This window comes from Manis pentadactyla, chromosome X, assembly GCF_030020395.1.
Source record: "Manis pentadactyla isolate mManPen7 chromosome X, mManPen7.hap1, whole genome shotgun sequence".
NCBI classification, from domain to species: domain Eukaryota; kingdom Metazoa; phylum Chordata; class Mammalia; order Pholidota; family Manidae; genus Manis; species Manis pentadactyla.
Genome location: NC_080038.1, coordinates 7,890,084 through 7,903,983, shown reverse-complemented (window position 1 = coordinate 7,903,983; position 13,900 = coordinate 7,890,084). Strand labels below are relative to the sequence as shown.

The 13,900-nt window shown below is 45.9% G+C and overlaps 1 protein-coding gene across 1 annotated transcript in view; it reads right to left on the bottom strand.

Moving 5' to 3' along the window:
- PRPS2 (phosphoribosyl pyrophosphate synthetase 2) overlaps positions 1–11,114 on the bottom strand; it is a 28,110-nt gene extending 16,996 nt beyond the window's left edge. The window contains exons 1-2 of the mRNA XM_036912977.2: positions 10,864–11,114; positions 4,190–4,373 (exon numbers count right to left, since the gene is read on the bottom strand). Coding sequence (XP_036768872.1) covers positions 4,190–4,373; positions 10,864–10,985 — 306 coding nt within the window. The 5' untranslated portion in view covers positions 10,986–11,114. The remainder of the gene's footprint in view (positions 1–4,189; positions 4,374–10,863) is intronic.
- Positions 11,115–13,900: the final 2,786 nt, after the last annotated feature.

Below are 13,900 nucleotides of genomic sequence, written 5' to 3'. Positions count from 1 at the left end.
GGCCCTTGAACAACTCAGAGGTTGGAAGCACTGACACCCACCACCCCCAGAGCTGAAAATCTGCTGTGACCTTCTGAGTCCCCCAAAACTTAACTACTACTAGCCGACTGTATATATAATGGCTCAGTTAACTTCAGATGCAACAAAGAGCAGAAAAGTAGAAGAGAAATGGGAGGATTGTAGGGTCCAACAGAGAACAGAGAGCCAGCAGGGGGTGAAATGAGCCCTCTCCTGGGGCAGTCCAGGAGTTGAAATGGCGAACTTTAAAGGGGCAAAGGTTTCCTACTTCCTTCCTGAGTTCCCCAGCCTGACCCTCAGCTCCTCTCAGATCCCAGCACTCTGGGTCTCCTCACGGTTCACCCTCATTGGAAAAGAAGTGCGGTCACAGGCTCAGGCCATTTCTCTTAAATGCTTACTAAACCCCATGTTACCCTCACTTCAAAACAGTTTTCCAGTACAAAGCCAATTTGATCTAAGAAAAGAAATGAATAGTTAGAAATATTATTAGCAGCTACTTAAAAAACACTAAGGCATACCTCAAATGACAGACAGAATAAAGAATTTTCTTTTTGCCACTTTGCTAAGGGAATGAAACGGCCCCTCTCCTTACTGTATTATCAGCCCCACTGACTATATAGACATGTCAGAAGTGAGACTGCCAGAACAATCACGTCTTGGTACTTCCAAGGTCAGACCCAAAGCAACAGGCCTATACAAAGGGTGGCCATGTGTCAGACATGTCCAGGACAGTTGGGGGAGACATGTGCTCCCTGGCATAATTATTCATAGAGCCCCCTTTCAAGCTCTCCAGTGACCTGGCTTAGATGACAAATGATATAACAGTATCTCCAAGCTTGAACTGTCCTTTAAATATCCACTTATTAACATCAATGGCTTCCTTCAAGGGCCCCTGGAGCGGGCTGAGTGGTGACATCAAAGGTATCAGGGCTTAATCCCCCAATTTAAGTAACTGCTACCTTATCTGGAAAGATGGTCTTCGCAGGTGTGATTAAATTAAGAGCTCAGACATTGGGAGATTATCCGGGGGGCCGTAGATGCTATCCCATACCTGCTTAGAGAGGGAGATCTGATGGGACAAGAGCAGGTGAAAACACATGCTGGAGGGATGTGGCCTCAAGCCACGGGGTGCAGCAGGTCCTAGGAGCTAGAAGGCGCAGGAAGGGTCCCCCCCTAGAGCCTGTGGACTGGACGGAGTATGACTCTGCCACACCCTGATTTCCGACTTCTGGCCTCCAGAACCACAAGAATACATTTCTGTCCTTTTAGGCCCTCCAACTGATGTATTATAGCAGCGATAGGAAGCTCACACTGCCCTGCTCTATCAGTTTTCTCGAGCAATAAGTCACACAACTGCCCAGGTCAGGATTCCCTCCGTTGCTATTCGTGCAGTCTCTCAATTGTTGTCATGCCCCTGCTTCTGTGTTGGTGACAATGAATGTCTTACTCTTCCATCAGCTGTTGAGTTCAGAAAATCATGGAATTGTTTGATCGGATTAACAACTTAAAGCTGCTGCTGTGTTGTTTCCAAGAAACACACTTACAGCAAAGCAATTAAGAAACGGGTTCAAGCGGCCTCAAACAAAGACCCACTTAAATGTCCTACAATCAGAAAGCAAGGCAAGAGCTGGTCAGACCATGCGGTACACAGAACAGGTAAGCCCACTAGGGTTTTGAGAACTTCTCCAGGCTCTCTCTGTCAGCACAGTGGCAGGGGGCACTGCTGGCAAGTAGAAGCCAGAGGCCAGAGTGTGTCACCTCCCCTGTGACGCATAAGACAGGCTGGTGATCGGTGCCAGGTTCTCCTTGCAACAAAGGCTTCATTATGAATAAACAGAAGAAACAAAGTTTGCATATGCAACCTTGGTAACTGCAAATCGGATACTTGCAAACAAAAAATGCAGGTGTCTGAAAATTTCTATCAGTTCAAGAAGTTAAAGTTACAAATCACCACACTGTGGGAAAAAGGGCCATGTAATGATAAATGGAATAATTTACTCAGGAAGATACAATGCTTCAGTGTCTTAGCATCAAGTACAAAAACTCCTAGAAATGAAAGAAGAACCTGCTAGCAAATTACAGAATATAGAATTTACTAAGTGCCTTGCTATATGGAAGAGGAACTGTAGCAGAATGTCAGCTCCTTTCTGACATCGACAAGGATGAAGATGCTAAATAATCCTGTGAAAATACACAGAGGAATAGCTAAGATAAGAGACTATATCGACTGGACAAAATAAACGAACTGAAATCTAGCAGCTAAAAATGCACACAAAACCTTCAAATCAAGTTTAGAATAAAAGCAGCTCCATAAACAACAAAGGGGAGGTCATATACTTCACAGTAGCATGGGACCTAAGGTTTTAGCTGCCCTTAGCTCAAGCTAAGTCACAAAGTGACAGACACACACAACTGATCAATACTCTAATCCAAGGGTTGGTAAACTGTGGCCCATGGACCAAATCGAACCTGCCACTTGCTTTTGTACTGCTTGTGAGCTAGTATGGTTTTTACATGACTAAATAGCTGGAAAGCATACTCAAAAAAGAACATTTCACGGCATGTGACAATTCTATGAAATTCACATCTCTGTTCAGAAATGAAAGTTGTATTGGAATACAGCCATGCCCTTCATTTACACAGACTCTGTCTTTGAGATACAACTGGAGTTCAGTAGTTAACCACAGAGACCATACAGCCTGTCACAGAAAACACTTGCTGACCCCTTCTAATCTATATAGGGCAAATCATATCTCAATTGCAGAATGGAGTTCAGGAGATCAAATTTTCAGTGAGAAATTAACTAAGCTGTTATTCAGCATGGCGTCTGGAAACCACCCCTGAAGAGGCTGACATTAAAATGTAGGGGGTCCTCGGTACCTGAATTCAAATGTATAAAGGGATTTTTTTCAGAGATGCAGGGCTCTCGTGTGCTGTTTAGAAATCTGTGTTGTTTCAGAAAATGAATTGGGGGGTAAGTGGAGGTGTGTCAGGGAAAATGTTTCTCACAATTAGTCACGTCAACAGAACAGCAGGGCGTCTTTTAAACTAGGATTCATGCAGAACCTGACCAAACGTCTATTCCTAAGATAGAATGCAGATGACAGGTTAAGAGTTGATCCCTGCAGTGGGTTGAATGAATGGTATCTCCCCAAAACTCTTGTCCACCCAGAACCTCAGAACGTGACCTCACCTGGCAAGGGGGGTCTTTGCAGATGTACTGAGGCACAGATCAAGCTGAGATCATTTTGGATTGGGGTGGACCCTAAATCCAATTACTGTCGTTTTGAAAAGAGAGGACACACAGAACCACAGAGAAGGCCATGGGAAGATGGGGCAGAGATGCAAGTGACACTATCAGAAGCCAAGGAACTGGAAGAGGCAAAGAAGCCTCCCCCAGGGTCTTCAGAGGGAGTGTGGCCCTGCCGACACCTCAACTCTTAACATCTGACCTCCAGAGCTGTGAGAGAACACATTTCTGTGGTTTTAAGCCAGTCAGTTTGTGGTAATATGTAAAGTTCCTTTCAGACTCCAACTTCTTGGACCTTTCTTGAAGGCACAGACCTCCTGTTCTTCAATTTCTTCTAGAAACTCATAGAGCCTCCTATAGCACGAGGGTTGCTAAAAGAACAATTTAGCAATATTAACATCATTCTTCTTGAGAGGTTAAAAAGAGATAATGGTGATAATGGTCCATTTTTAAAATTAAACTTTTTATTTTGAGATGAGAAACAATGCAGAGATCCGATTGTGCCCATCGCCCAGTTTCTCCTTGTGATAACATCCTGCAAAACCGCAGGCGAAATCCCCACGAGGACACGGGCACTGAGACCATGCAGTGACCTGCTTCTGACTTGCCCAGTTTTTTGTCCTCACTGGGTGCGCATGGGTATTTGGTTCTCCCCACCACCACAAACATACACAATTTCATCACAAGGACCATAATGGTATTTTACTACCTGCAAAAATATGTTCTATCTGTTTCGATATCTATGACCATGATGGCTGGTTCAAAGCCAAACCTTTGGAAAAGCCAAGGTGAGAAAGCATATTCACTCAACCGTTACACTAGAAAGCAAACCTTTTTCCAGATATTCGGAGGTCATATGTGAGAACGACATGTAGATGTTAGCCTGGAGCAGGCTCCTCCAACAGGACACAGCTCTCATACCTTGTCCTTTTTATCTTGGCGGGCATACGGGAAGCACGGGATGACGGCAGTCACCCTGGAGGGCGACGCAATCTTGCAGGCGTTGATCATGATGAGGAGCTCCATCACGTTGTCGTTGATTTCTCCACAGCCACTCTGGATGATATAGACATCTTCCCCGCGCACACTTTCCCCAATCTCCACGCTAGGGAAAGAAGAATGCTGGCCATTAATGTTACGGTATATTTCTGTCTTGATGGTTTTCCAGGACTCAGCGTACAGTTGTGCTCATGGCTATGATTTCTTACAGAGAAAGGACACTGAGCAAAATGAGCAAAAGGCAGAATCTGGGGGAGCCCGGGGCAAGCTTCCAAGTCTCCCCTGGTGCAGCTACCCAGGTTGAGCTTAATCCCCCCAGGAATGCGCTGTGACAACACAGGAGAAGTGCCGCCACCGGGGCAGCTTGTTAGAGGCTCGGTGCCCGGGTTTTATTGTGAGCTGGACATGTAGGCACCCTCCGCTGGCAGGTGCCAAAATTCCAGACTCCCAGGTATTAGGCTTAGCCACACTGTTGACAGTTGGCAGGGTGAGCCATTCCTACCATGGAACAGTGGGAACCCTTTCCAAAGCTAAGCTCCCAGGGCCGGCCAAGGGGCACCTTGCAAGCAGGTCTCCTTCACACATAAGGGGAGCTTATACGCTCCTTAGGAATTTGTCTCTGTCCTGTTAACTCTTTTCTGCTAGATACTCTATTTAGTTTCAGTTTCTTCTATTAAAGTTACACATACACATTGCTTAAAAAATTCAAATCATTCCATAAGGCTTATAAACAAACAGTCCAGAGGCAACCAATTTCAACTCTTGATAGGATTTTAAAATATTTCTCTTCAAGTCTCTCGCTAACACATTTGTGTCGCTTCCCCTTGACTCTTCACTGTAGGCACCATGGGTTGGCTTTGCACTACGAACACAAGGATGTGATTCTATTTCTTCCCGTCCTGCCATCCACACGGCCTGCAGCCTCCCCAGCAGAGCTCCCCATCATCCCAACATACATCAGTATTCCGACCAAATATGAGTGCTACGTTTTAACTGTGTCAATGCTGTTCCAAGCTGAACCATCCGATAAGTTAATTCAAGTTTCTATTTCCCCTTATGCACAATTTTCAGGAGGCTGTTTTTCCTAGAGGAAATTATCCTACCTTTTCATCTGCTACATTGTCTAAGTACTGAATATGAATTCCAGCCTAAACCCTTGGCTAACAACCTAAACCCCAGGACGTCAAAGGTGTCACATGCAATCTTCACGTCATCGCCTGCCCGTGTTTCTCCTGGAGCTGGCTGACCTGGGCTCTCTGTGCCCGGCTGCCCCTGGGGCATCACCCCAGCCCTCTCTGCTCCCATTCCCACTCCCTGTACCCTCTTTCTTGGTGTACTTGTTTTCCTGTCGGGCCCCTCCAGTAGCTTCTTGGCAAAGAGTAAATAGGAGCTTTGAAACTCTTTGAAAATTGCGTGTTGGAAGAGATCTGTATTTCAGGTAAAGAATTCTGAGTGTTCACCCTGAGCACAAGGCCACCCATCACTGGTAGGTGCCTTCCATGGGAACGACAGCAAAATAGGAAGAAAAGCACAATGGAGACTTGTGCTCAGGCAAGGTCCTTCAGAGCACTGCCCATGGACCATGGTGACCTTCAGCATTGCTACATTTGTTCTGACAAGGTGCACTTGTTCCAGCCACTGAAACACTAGGAACAACTTGAGCCTAAGCTAACACTGATTTTGACTGCTTACGGCACCTCCTCTCATCCTAAAATGAGAAAGCAGAAGATTACCCTATACCCAGCTGAGTCACTTGGAAATAGTCCCTCCAAACATACATACATACACACACACACACACACACCCTCTCACAAGGACAACCGCCACACCCATCTGCATCTAACATCACAACTTCCCACACAATTTCAGATCACCCCCCTTTGCCTGTAAATCAAAAGCTGCAACCCTTTTGAGACCTACTTACACAAGCAAGCTGTAGGCCTTTTTCAGTGTAAAGTGCCATATTTGCTTCAGTATTTATGTATAGACACATAATATGTGTAAAAGTATTTTACCACTTTAATTATACAATTGACTCTTGAACAATGCAGGGTAGGGGCACCGACCACCATGCAGTCAAAAATCTATGTTTACATAACCTTTGACTCCCCCAAAACTTTACTCAGAGCTTACTATTAACTGGAAGCCTTTACGGTAACATAGACAATCAATTAACACACATTTTGTATGTTATATGTATTACATTCTGTACTCTTACAATAAACCTAAAGAAATGTTTTACAAATTGTTGCAAATCTCCCAATTTCCAATTAATTTCTTTAAAAAAAATCCACATATAATGGACCCGTGCAACTCAAACCCATGCTGTTCAAGGGTCAACTGCATTCCCATTTTTCTTCTTACTGCCACTGAGGAAGCTTTGAGTGGTGCACCCCAACCCCATTTTTCCTACAAACCTTATGGTTTTTATTGTATCATTTTGCACAGCATGGTGATTTTTAGGAATACACATGTCATATTACAGCAGGACTGTAAATGAAAGAAGGCTCACCCAAAAAAGAAATACATGAATCTTATTTTAAAATTACAGGTGAGGCACATACGTAATTACCCTTATCTCTTCTGCTATCAGAGGCTAATGATACACAACGATATTGTTTTGTTAAAAGAACCAGTTATTTCTAAAGAAAATTTGAAAGTAAACCGACATTTGGGATACCGTGTATTAATCTACCTGAATCAACAGAAGTTTCTGCCCAACTTCAAGTAGAATAACTAGAAGACAAAAATGAAGTTTTTCAAGTTACATGATCTGAAAATGAGTTTGGGTAACACTGGGTTATATTCTTGCATGTTCTCTGCTGTGGACACAAACAGTACAATGCCAGCCCTGGATGAGAGGGGCAGACAGAATTCTATGTGTTCCCTCTTATTTTGAGTTCTAAGGTGCTAAATGTAATTCCTTTTGAATATATATCAACTGTGGAAATATATATATATATCAAACTTGGAAATCACAGTATTATATACCTCAGGAGTTAACAATCCATGGCCCATGAGCTGAGAATGACATGGTAAGCAGAATAATGCCCCCCTCAAAGATGTCTATGTCCTAATCCCCAGAATCTTTGAATATGTTACTTTACATAGCAAAGGGGAAACAAGCTGGCAGATGAAAATAAGGTTACTCATGAGCTGATCTTAAAATAGGGAGATTGTCCTGGATCATTCAAGGTAGCCCAATGTAATCACAAGGGTCCTTAAAAGTGGAAGAGGGAGACAGAATAGGTCAGAGTCAGAGAAAGAGATGTGAGGACTGAAGCAGGGTCACAGAGATGCTTCATGGCTGGCTTTGAAGATAGGGGAAGGGGAAGAGCCGAGGACAGCAGGCAGTATCTAAAAGCTGGAAAGCCAAGGGGATGGGCTCTCCCCTCCGGCCTCCAGGAAGGAGCACAGTGAGCCGTGACCGCCTTCTAAGCTACGTAACTGTAAGGTGCAGCAGCAACACAGACAACGTGAGCCCACAAAGCCTAAGATACTCACTGTCATGCCTGTCACAGAAAAAGTCTGCCAATTCCTGGTGTTATGACTGCTTATCCCTAATGGTCACCTTCTTTGATCAATTTTTCCTCAGGAACCCCAATCCCCATATGACTAGCAGTTCAGGGGAGGACAGAAAATACTATCACCATGGCAACTTTTCCAAGGCTATTCCTGCTTCTATTCATAAAGACAATCACCACTGGCCTTTATTCTAGGTCTTTTAAAACCTGTGGCCAGAAAACAGCATCCATTTGTTTTTCAGAGGATCTTTACTGATCCCAAAATAAGAAGGTAGATGAGTTTATGTGACTCAACAATGAATGGGTGTGGTAATTACAGATGGCTGCAGACACTTTAATACTTTTCCCACCAAGAAGTAGGGTCTATATCCTCTCCCCTTGGATTTGGAAAGACTTCTGGACAAGAGAATGTGACAGAGTGATGATGCACCAACTTTACAGCCCAGGCCAGAGCAAAATCGGCATCTGCCGCTCCTTGTCTTCCACGCGATAAGAAGTGCAAGCAGCCTCTGCAGAGAGGTACTGAGTTTCCTGACCAAGCTCCCAGGCAAGAGCTCACACCAACTCACCAGCCCTGCGTGAGCCACCTTAGAAGTGGATCCTGCAGCCCCAGTTAACTGTCCCATGCAACCACAAGGGGCAGAAACCAGCCTTCCTTGCTGAGTCCTGCCCAAATTGCAGGTTTGTGAGTCAAATCAACAACTGCTGTTTTAAGCTGTTAAAATCTGAGGTGATTTGTTACACAACAATAGATAATGAGAACTTTGGGTCTTTCAATACAGCCAACGACTCTGGGGCAGGTTAACTGGACAGGATAAAATGTTATGACAGACGTTCAGACACCATTATCAGTGCTGTTCTAGGATGTCATTGTGGGGTTTCAGTGGTCTACAGTGAAGTTTGGGCAGACATCGCCCTGCACATCTGAAATGAACTAGAGACAAGAAGGGGAAATCAGGAGGCTCTGTGTTCAATTGCGTAATGTTTTAAAAATGGGGAATGGGAGGGGTGATGAACAGGAGACAGCAATGCAGAATTTCTGGTCCTGGCTCAGCCCAACATTCAGGAAGGGGCTCCTTACATGACTTGAATCAATTTTCTCTTCCTTTTGCCCTTCTGTTTCTTGTCTCTAGGACCACACAGTAAAAAGCGTATCACCAGCACGGTACCTGGTACAGAGAATACTGTTTGTAAATATCAACCTCTGGACCTAGACAACTCATGGGAAAGAGAAAAGTCAGGAAGTTAGCCTTCTATTGTATTGATATTAAAAACAAAATGCAACTATACAGGCAATTCCCAGACTTCATGGTGGTGGTTTTTGAGACTTCAAGATTTCCAATCCGCAGGTGGTGGTTATAAAATACTCAAAATGAAATAAAAGTGAGCCTAGTTTTCATTAAAACAAACATATCAACAATCATACTTCAATGTTTAAGTGACTTTCACCCAAGAGTATGCAATATGTGAGCAGAAACCCAACACTGACTTTGCAATGGGTTTCTGATCTAGAGTAACTGGGCTCTTGGGCAGCAAAGGATTGGGCTGCATTGACGTAACATGGAAGGGCAACATATTTGCTTTCAAAATCCACTTCATCCATAAATTTGTCCTTTACTTACATGACAGCACCTCCAGAAAAACTATCATCCTATTCTTCTTAAAACTACTGACGTTTGAAAAGGACTGGAAAATATTACAATGCTCAGACCTAGCTACACTACCCTTCTCCAGAGCCCGTGACCATCCTCTCCGACTTCTGCATTAAACTCTGCAAAGGGGAATTCTCTGGCCAGAGGACTCAGGGCATTTATACCACCTGGCACTCCTTCACAGACGTTTCTTCCCTTCAGTTATCATCAGGGCCGTGTAACTGTGATCTCCCACCTGGAAGAATTTACGTATCCTCAAAAGCTGACTTGACAACAAACACCATCTTTCCCGTAAGTATTAACATAACTCCTTGGTATCTAAGAGATTTTTGCCTCATCCAAGATCATCAAGACTGTCTCCCATGATTGCTTGTAAAAATTTTTAGCTCTAGGTTTTACATTTCGGTGTACAATCCATTTCAAGTTACTTTTTGAAATGGTGGTATAGACGGAGGTTTGGTTTGGTTTTGCAGCTCACACCCACTGTTCCAGTACCATTGTTGAAAACGCTTGAACTGGACCTCTGCCAAAGATATAAAAATGATCAGTAACCAGGTAGTGTTAGAAAATTTGGAGAGTGAGGGAGAGGGGATGAAACCAACTTGAAATTAGTCTGAGCTTTGTGGATGCAGGCAGGTGTAAAAAGGAGCCTCTGCCCAGCTTCTGAGGGGGGCCACCTGACTGACCCCACTTCACAGAGACGACCACTTCTCGTGGCCATGACACAGGTGGTGGTCACAGACAAGCCATGGCCTTGCTTGACACAGCAGAGTCCCAGAACTACGAATAGGATTGAAAGTCCATCATCTTTGAGGCAGAAAACTTGGGGGAAGCACAGGGGAAGCCAGCATGTGCGCCCTGGAGTTCGTTCTCACGCTCTTTAAACCCTTTGCACAAGCACACGCTCTAGATAACCCAGAGGTCTGCACGCTCGCTGCTCAGGAGAGTCACCAGGGAGCTTTTAAATCCGCTGACCCTCAGGCCGTTGGATCAGAACCTCTGGCGCAGAGGGGAAGAGGCGCTGTAAACTGCCCAGTTGAATCCAGCGCGCAGCCCTGCTGGGGACGTGGGCGGAACCTTCCCCGGCACACCCGGGGTCTGGAATCAGGGTGACAGGGACGCGGAAACCCGGGCGAGCACACTGGGGGCTGTCCCGCCCGCGGCGCCGCCCTCGCCCCGACGCTCTGCTACCCCCATAGGTCGCCCTTTCGGGCCCGGGCCGCTCTCCGCGGCTTCTCCCTGGCGCCGCGGCCGTGGCAGAGTGGCAGGGGGCCCTCATCGTGGCCGTCCCGCCCCGGAAAGGGGAGCGAGCGCCCGCGGAGGTGGTCCTGGGCAGGCGCCGGCCCCGGCCCGGCCCCACAGCCGCGCGCTGGGCACCCTGTCCCGACGGGCCGGACCCGGCAGCCGGCGCGGGCCCCACCTGGTCTCTTGGTTGCTGAACTTCTTGGTGACCACCTTGCCCAGCTCCAGGCCCAGCCAGTCGGCCACGCGCTGGGACAGGTCCTGGTGCGAGCTGCCGCTGAAGAGCACGATGTTGCGCATGGCGCGGAGCGTGGAGGTGGCTGCAGTAGCACCAGAGGCTGCGACTGCAGCGGGAAAGAGCCTTGGACTGGACCGAGAGAGGAGCGGAGCCAGGAGGAGCTGGAGGGGGCGGGCCACGGTTGAACTGGAGGGGCGGGGTTAGGGGCGGGGTTGGGGGAGGGGCGGGAAAGTGCGGCGGTGGGACCCCGACAAGCTGCTGGGTGGCGCGGAGCCGGAGGCGATGAGCTGGGGAACTGCCGCTGGAGGGGGCGGGACTTGGGCGGGGCTGGGGGGAGGAGGAGCTGGAGGGGGCGGAGGAGCGGGAAAGCGTGGCGGCAGCACGAGGAGGACTAGTTGGATTGGGTGGAGCTCGAGAGAATAGGCTGGGGGAGGAGCTTCGGAGGGGCGGGGCTTGGGGGAAGGAATTGCGGGAGAGGGTGGAGGGGCGGGAAAGCGCTGCGGACTGACCCGGAGGAGGGACTGGGTAAGGGGATGGGAGGAGCAGTGGTTAGCTATGCTAGGGGTTGGGAAGGGAGAAGCTGGAGGAGTGAGGGAGTGGGAGCTGGAGGGGGCTGGAAGGCAGGTGCAGGGCGGTGGATGGGAGGCCCTGGGCGGTCTTGAGTCTCCTGAGGCATAGAGGTGCCCTTGCGCCTTGGGAGAGCTCCAGGCCCCAATTTGACCTTTCTGTTCCGCCTTGAGGGTGAAGGCCAATGAACTTTATTAACTGGGCACGAAGGGAGGGTGTGCGAAGGGGCAATGCAAGTTCCTCGAAACCAGGAGGGTCCCACCAACCTGGAGTACCCCCAAAGCCCTTGCAAAGGAAGGGTGGCCAACTACAAGGGACTAAACTGTGGCCCGCGGGCCAGATCCAAAGTGCTGCCTGTTTGTACTAAGTAGTTAAGCAGTTTTTTTTTTTTATTGAAGGGTAGTTGACACACAGTATTACATTAGTTTCAGGTGTACAACACAGTGATTCAACATTTATATACATGATAATTCTAGGTACCAGCTATCACCATACCAAGTTGTTACAATATTTTGACTATATTCCTTATGCTATACATTACATCCCGGTTACTTATTTATTTTACAATTGGAAGTGCGTGTATATATATATATTGTGTGTGTGTGTGTGAGGGCATCTCTCATATTTACTGATCAAATGGTTGTTGACAAGAATAAAATTCTCTATAGGGGGGTCAATGATCAATGCACAATCATTAATCCACCCCAAGCCTAATTTTCGTCAGTCTCCAATCTTTTGAAGCTTAATGAACAAGTTCTTACATGGAGTACAAATTCTTACATAGTGAATAAGTTACATGGTGAACATTACAGGGGCAGTCATCACAGAAGCTTTCGGTTTTGCTCATGCATTATGAACTATAAACAGTTCAAATATGAATATTCATTTGATTTTTATACTTGATTTATATGTCAATACCACATTTCTCTCTTTATTATTATTATTTTTAATAAAATGCTGAAATGATAGGTAGATACAAGATAAAGGTAGAAAACAGAGTTTAGTGTTGTAAGGGAGCAAATGTAGATGATCAGGTGTGTGCCTGTAGACTATGTGTTAATCCAAGCTAGACAAGGACAATAAAACATCCACGTATGCAGAAGATTTCTCTCAGAACGGGGGGGGGGGGGTTCTAAGCCTCACCTCTGTTGATCCCCATTTTCTCACCTGATGGCCCCCCTGCGACTGTGCCTGTCTTAGGTTGTTCCTCCCTTGAGGAATCTTACCCGTCTCTGGCTAACCAGTCATCTTCCGGGGCCATACAGGGAAATGTAAAGTTGATGAGTGAGAGAGAAGCCTGATTGTTTGAAAAGGTTAGCTTTTTACTTCTTTGCATATTTATGCCCTGTGGCTTCTATGCCCAGTATTTGTCTTGAGGTGTCTTTACCCCTTGGAAGAATTATGATACTCGGTAAATTCGATATATGGCACGAATTCTATTTAAGGGTTGTAATTAGGAAGGAAGAAGAAAAGCTATAGAAGTAGCAGGCGGAAGAAAACCTGGGGAGATTGATTATTTCTTTGACATATCTTCTTGTAGAGTAACTTCAGCATGTATAGTTTTTAAACTACTAAGTAAATTGTGCACACACATTAACATAATAGGAGTACAGTTACGTAACCAAAGCATACCTGTAATTACCAGCCATCTCCAGTGAAACCAAGAAAACCAGTTAGGCACCTTAGGCATTTGTGAAAACTTATCTATGATATGGTGGATAATGTCCAACTGAACTTGAACGGTCTGAGAGAATTCAGATAAATTAAAACAACCCATTCCTGGGGACTGTTCACATCCCATATGTTCTTTTAACAGTAGATAGTCTGTAGTTGTAAGATTTTGGAGTGCTACAATTTGCACTTCTCCTAATTCTTGGTTGAGTTCCAACCGTATAGATCCAGTCAAATTTGTTGTTTTACTGTATGCACAGGCCAGCTTAGATATCTCCTTCTTCATTCCCATGGCAAATCCAGGAACTGGTGGGATGAGTGCATCTACAGCTGTAGCACTGCGTGGATCTTTGATGGGGTTTTTTTGCTGATCATCTTCTGTCATGAGTCCTCCCGAGAGTGCTGATGTTGAAAGTTCTTTTTCATATCGTATCTTAGTTCATTTTCGGGGTAGCCAAATTAGGCTTTGTTCCTCTGTATAAATACAAACAGACCCTTTGCCTACACTTTTATATGCCCTTTATATCATTGTGTAGAACTCATTGGAGGTCACCACACAGGAACTGCTTTTTTTTTTAACATTAATCTACACTTACATGACGAATACTTTGTTTACTAGGCTCACCCCTATACCAGGTCCCCCCTATATACCCCTTTACAGTAACTGTCCATCAGCGTAGCAAAATGTTGCAGAATCACTACTTGTCTTCTCTGTGTTGTACAGCCCTCCCTTTTCTCT